This window comes from Myxocyprinus asiaticus, chromosome 20 (genome assembly GCF_019703515.2).
Source record: "Myxocyprinus asiaticus isolate MX2 ecotype Aquarium Trade chromosome 20, UBuf_Myxa_2, whole genome shotgun sequence".
Lineage (NCBI taxonomy): Eukaryota > Metazoa > Chordata > Actinopteri > Cypriniformes > Catostomidae > Myxocyprinus > Myxocyprinus asiaticus.
In genome coordinates, this window is record NC_059363.1 from 278320 (window position 1) to 285000 (window position 6681).

The 6681-nt window shown below is 37.1% G+C and overlaps 1 protein-coding gene across 2 annotated transcripts in view; it reads left to right on the forward strand.

Annotated features, from left to right (window-relative positions):
* The first annotated feature begins 1569 nt into the window (after window positions 1-1569).
* Window positions 1570-6681, forward strand: part of LOC127411288 (heme-binding protein 1-like) — a 7683-nt gene continuing 2571 nt past the window's right edge. Inside the window, exons 1-5 of one of the 2 annotated variants that reach the window (XM_051646751.1) lie at window positions 1570-2115; window positions 4502-4596; window positions 5013-5154; window positions 5320-5503; window positions 6623-6681. The exon at window positions 6623-6681 is cut by the window's right edge and continues 2571 nt beyond it. In XM_051646751.1, the coding sequence (XP_051502711.1) occupies window positions 1929-2115; window positions 4502-4596; window positions 5013-5154; window positions 5320-5503; window positions 6623-6681 (667 nt within the window). In that variant the 5' untranslated portion in view covers window positions 1570-1928. The remainder of the gene's footprint in view (window positions 2116-4501; window positions 4597-5012; window positions 5155-5319; window positions 5504-6622) is intronic. The other variant, XM_051646752.1, reaches the window with a different exon arrangement.

Consider the following 6681-nt stretch of genomic DNA (forward strand, 5'->3'; position numbering starts at 1 on the left):
TGACACCAGTCTGATAGTCCATTTTGATATTATCAGCAACACAGCAGTGCTGGCTTTATTTTTAAAGGAATATTCCGGGTTCAATACAAGTTCGTCTCAAGCGACAGTATTTGTATCATAATGTTGATTACCACATAAATTAATTTCGACTCGTTCCTCCTTTTCTTTATAAAAGCACAAATGTGTGTTCCAGTGAGACACTTACAATGGAAGTCAATGGGGTCAATCTGTAAACATTAAAATACTCACTGTTTCAAAAGTATAGACACAAGACATAAACAATATGTGTGTTAACATGATTTTACTGTGATAAGATCACTTACTGACCGCATCTGTGGAAAGTTAGAGATGATTTTATAACTTTGTTGCCATGACGACATAACGCTGTAAACCCTAAAACATTTTAAACAACTTTACATCTCAAATAATGCACGAGTTTAACAGAAGAATTAATGTAAGTGTTTTTATAAAATTATAAGAGTCACATTTCTGCCTTTAAACCTCCAAAAATTGACCCCATTGACTTCCATTGTAAGTAGGGTTGCCACCTGTCCCGTAAAATAAGGGATCGTCCCATATTTAAAGATAAAATGATGCGTCCTGTATTGAATGAATACGGGACGTGATTTGTCCCGTATTTAAGCTGGTCAGATCGCGTCACTGTGAAATCGTTCCAGATCTACAATTTAACACTGATATAAGTTGGTAAAGTTGCCTGTGGTGGGTAAGGGACCGTCTGAAAAGTCCACAAAAGGAGTTTTTTCTATATACATTTTTAATTAAGATCAAACAATGTATGAATACAATCATAAAGACAAGTGCAGGTGAAGGAAAATAAATAAACAAATAAAACAATTAAAAATGATAAAAAAAAATATGTATAAACCATCCAAAATGTATAAGATAAAGAAGACAAATAATCGAAAAAATTTAAATAAATATATTTTTAACATATAAATGATGTTTATTTTTTTTTTTTTACAAGTCATGGGTCAGGAAAGTTCTCATTTGAGCATATAAGAAAGGATATACAATTTGTATTAATAACTGAATACATTTTACTGAATACATATGTCCCTTATTTTAAAACTTCAAAAGTGCCAACCCTAAATAGTGTCTCACTGGAACACAGATTTGTGCTTTTTTTTAAAGAAAAGGAGGGACGAGACTAAATAAATTTTTGTGGTGATCAATATTATGACACAAATGCTGCTGATTGAGATGAACTTGTGTTGAACACAGAATATTCCTTTAATATTCTATTAAGAACAGTATGCTCCACTTTAAGCAAAAGCCTTGTCAATGGTTAACGTACCAATATTTTTAAGAATTGAGTAAAAAAAATAAATAAATAAATAAAAAACTTAAGTGTTCATTTAATTTCACGATTTTGGGTATGTTAATAAATTACAAATATATAATATAATATAATATATATGTAGCTGCCCTTCTGTGGTTGTTCATGTCAAATGCTCTGTGTGCATACACTCCTTCAGACACTAAGAGCCCTATCGGTGACTGTCAGATTAAAAAATAATTTACATAATTTTTGTTATCTTTAAGAGTGGAACCATGATATTCTTGCATTAAAAACAGACAGTTAATATGTAATGCATATGTAGGCAGAGAGACTGAGTTTTTTTTATATGATTCTGAGAGATGAGGGGCGGGGCTTGTGCTGCCACGTGACCAAGACTTTACTTATAAATATCAGGACCGTCGAGTCCTACGAAATTACACGTACACAACAACACGCGACGGTTACAGCGAGATTAACCGAAATTATCGGGTTTAAATGTTCTGCGCTCCGGTACACGAACAGGACAAATCCGTGTAATAGTCGGTAAAGTGTGTGAGGGCCATGATTAGCGCGAGACGGCGGTTTTAAAGACGATCACAGAGTTTATTCATCGAGATTGATCGGTGTGATGGATCGCGGCGGGTGTCAGATGAGCGGCGGCGGCGGCGGCGGTGAGATGATCACACTGGAGGATCTGGAGTCCGTGTCGGAGGAGCAGCTGTCGGACAGTCCTGAGGAGGAAGAGGAGCAGCAGGACAGACTCCTGCGATACTGGAGAGACGTGGCGCGCGGACACCAGGTGGAGGTGCCCACAGGTCAGAAAACAACAACAACAACAACAACAACATCAAATCACTCACTGCTCTACATATACACAACACAGACGTTTATAAACGCGGAAACACCGCTGACCCAGTTTACACACAGGCGGTGTCTTTAATCACAGTGAGTGCCCTACATAGTCAGCAGTATTTCTAGACATCATATGAGCTCCAGTGAGGCCTCTTATACACAGTATGCTGTGTATGTTAATTCCATTTGAAGAGTAACAGAGCAACACGCTTTAATTCTGACCATAAACCAGTGTAATAATGCACTGCACATGTGTTTAAACAGCTCATACATGAGCAAAACACTGCAAATACACCGTGATAATAAAACTCTACATGTTTGTTATTAGTAAATGCATTGGGTATCATGAACTAACAATGAACAATATATTAGTAACAGAAACAGCCTTTGTAATACAGCATATATATAGTCGTTTATTATCAGTGAATAAATACTCACTGTTTAATCATAGCTCATTTTAACACACAGTTTTACTCCAGCAAAGAGGAGTAGATCTTAAGTGTCGACATAATATTTTTCCTTTTAACTTTAGCACATAAACTCTGTCGATACTTCAAATGTCACGAAAAACTGGTTTGGAAACACTTTTTGTCTAGAAAATTGGCATTAACGCAAAAATATAGTGTCACATGACAGAATTTACCCATAGTCGTTAGCCTGTGTTAATCATGACGACGGTATATATCCTTGAAAGCCAATATATTGTACGTGATTATGGATTGATCTGAACGGCATATAGATCTGATATTGCAATCATGACACTTCCAGGAGTGCCAACACAAATATCTCGTATCATGCACCTGTTATCGATAAGTGCAAGGAGAACAAATGAATGGCCACTGTTTGTGATTAATTTAATCGCGGTAGACATCAGTTTATTTATTAAAGTTGCTTTTCCACACCGTTCAAAATAATAGACGGCAGTCACGGAATTAGACCAAAATACAAAAAAACATATCATTTCTGTGCACAAAGATGTTTTAAATTAAAAATAAATACATAATACTAGGAGAAAAGCTTCAGTGTGCTTTTTTGGAACTAACATATAACACAATTATATACAATTATTGTTTATACTTTTTAAAAAAAATAAATAAATACTGGCAAAATTCCCTGTATTAAATTAAATAAATGACCAAACAAAAAAAAAAATATTTTTAGACCTATATGTGCCTTTTCTTTACACAAACTTAAATTAGCTGTACCCTGTTCTGTAGATGAATAAAGTCATCTGAATGACATTCTCAGAATGTTCTAGACTATAAACTATCAGAACTATTTGTCCAATGTGGAGTTCACTTTCAGAAAACCAGCTTTTGAACATTTTAAAACGTTTAAATATTTTAAATCGAACCCTCTTTACCTCGGATCGCATTTTTATCGATAAAAGGCCATTTGAATGGAAACAGACAGAAGACGGCAAATGTAGCAAAATAAATTTACACATTCACTTTGTGGATAACAAAATAGCGCGAAAAGTAGATGGAAACTAGGCTTGTGATCGGCTCTATTAACCCAGATACAGGTGTACGGCATTAATTAATCATGTGAAAAGGCATTACTGATCTCAGATGCGTTCCTTGTAAACAGACTGATGTATTTCTGAAGATAAAACATTAACTGATACTATAACGGATTTACATGAAGCTCAACAACAGTCATAGATATTATAATCTGAGTTTCACTGAACAGTTCTGACCCGTTTCATCAGATTATTAGGACACTGATGGGTTCAGATCTGTCCAGATTATCATACACAGAAGTTTTTAATGTTGGAAATAGTTCACTCATCATTAGTGTATGAACGTGTCTTTCACACATCAGTGTTTGGAGTAAATCATGTGACGTGTGTTTGTGCGGTCTGATCCACACCGATGACTTTGAGTTTGTAAATCCAGTATAGTAAAGCTCTTTACCCCATACACTTACATCAAGAGTAACTGTAAATGTGATGAAGTAATAGTGCTGGACAACAGTTGAGATTCACCATCTTAAACTGGAGAGTGATGAAGAATATCGTACTGCTGAAACACAGTTCATACAGGGTTACAGTGTGTGTAACAGACAGAGGGCTCATGTCACGTGTGTGATTAGTGTAGTGCACTAGTGTTAGCTGTATGCACTCATTAGTGTCCTGCTGGGCTGATGTGCTGGCAATGGGCACAGGACGGGTAAAGCTCTGCCAAAGCGTCTCTGAAGATCACATCACAGATTTAAGGTCACTGAGGGCAGCAGGTACAACAGAGCAGACATAAACGTCTCTGTGTGCACAGCAGTTGTTTACCTGTGTCATAACTCACACCTGTGATGCACGACTGTTATTATGAATCTCTTTCTCTGTTTTCACAGATATGGCTGAACCGATCCAGCAGATAACCTCTAATAATGACGGCGCACACACGCGTGAGAGCGTCCCATTCACACTCATCACACGCAAGGAGAAGGTACGAGTATTTACAACAGACAGAAACCTGTGAAGAACACACTGTAACCTCATATCAGTTGATTTATAGCAGCACATTAGGGGTGTAAAGTCATTTAACACTGCCGTTTAAAAGGTCATATAGCATTGCGAAATTAAATATGCTAACATTATTGTGAAATCCAAAAATGATGTACATTTCATTAATGCAACAGTTATTATTACAATGCATGAAATATAAATAAATGGTTAGTTTTATATGTGCTTGTATATTTCAGAATGAAATGAGGAATATGATTGGTAGTTTATTCCTTCATTGAATATTAAAACTACAAGAGACAAAGAGACTGTTGATTCAGAAGTGTGTGTGTGTGTGTGTGTGTGTGTGTGTGTGTGTGTGTGTGTGTGTGTGTGTGTGTGTGTGTGTGTGTAGTGTAGTGTGGTGAGGTGTTGTATGAGAAGCGGCACTATGAGAAAGCACACTGGGCGTGTATAACTGTTCATGAGGACACGTATGAACAGAGCATCTGCTACGGCTTCATGAAGATCATGAGATACATCTGTCAACAGAACGCTGCAGGTTTTACACTCACTCACATATTGACTCGCTTGATATTATAACTCTACCAGACGCTGTCATTGCCTTCATAAACACGAATCAGAAATAAACTTTCAGGACAGATTTACAGAAATACACCCTTCTGATCTTACAGGTTTTGTTTCCTCTCTCTTGAATCATCTGCAGGTAGTTATCTGGGCATGACGATACCCATCGTGACGGTGGTGCGTACAGATGAGATGCACACTACACTGTCCCGAGCGGTCACTGTAGCGTATTACCTGCCCGCTCCACACCAGAGCGACCCGCCGCGGCCGCACGACCCCGAGATCATCATCGAGCAGTGGCCCGCTACTATCGTCTACACCAGGTGGGTTCTGCAGGATCTTGTGGGTTTAACACATGCACTTACAATAGAAGTCTATGGGGCAAGACAAAAACTAAACATTACACGTGTTAATGAGAGACTAGTGTGGTTAAATCACTCACTAACCTCATCTGTGTAAGTTTTATGCAATATTATAAATCCTGTCAAGATTTAAAGCAGATAAACCTGATCATTTTCAAATGATTGATAGTTGATTTAGACACCTAACGCACATTTTTACTAAAGAATTCATGTAAGTGCTTTAACAAAAACACAAGCTGCACATTTCTGCTTTTAAACCCTCCGGTACACTCGCCCCATAGACTTCCATTGTAAGTGTATTAAAGAAAACAGGATTTTTGCTCGTTTTTACAAACTGAGTGAGAAATCAAAATTAATGTCTGTGATAATCTTAAAGGGATAGTTCACCCAAAAATGTAAATTCTCTCATCATTTACTCACCCTCATGCCATCCCAGATGTGTATGACTTACTTTATTCTGCAGAACACAAATGAAGATTTTTAGAAGAATATTTCAGATCTGTAGGTCCATACAATGCAAGTGAATGGTGACCAGAATTTTAAAGCTCCAAAAAGCACATAAAGGCAGCATTAAAGTAATCCATAAGACTCCAGTGGTTTAACCCATGTCTTCTGAAGTGATATGATAGGTGTAGGTGAGAAACAGATCAATATAAAATGTCTTTTTTACTATAAATCTACACCTTTGACCAGTCCTGTCCAGTAGGTGGCGATATGCACAAAGAATGCGAATTGCCAAAAACAAACGAGGAACAATGTGAAAGTGAAAGTGGAGATTTATAGTAAAAAAGGACTTAAATATTGATCTTTTTCTCACCCACAACTATCATATCACTTCTGAAGACATGGATTAAACCACTGGAGTTATATGGATTACTTTTATGCTGCCTTTATGTGCTTTTTGGAGCTTCAAAGTTCTGGTCACCATTCACTTGCATTGTATGGACCTACAGAGCTGAAATATTCTTCTAAAAATCTTCATTTGTGTTCTGCAGAAAGAAAGTCACACACATCTGGGATGGCATGAGGGTGAGTAAATGATGAGAGAATTTTCATTTTTGGGTGAACTGTCCCTTTAAGATGGTTTGAACTGAGGACATCCCTTGATATCAGGGCGTTCACTGGTGCTACTAACGAGC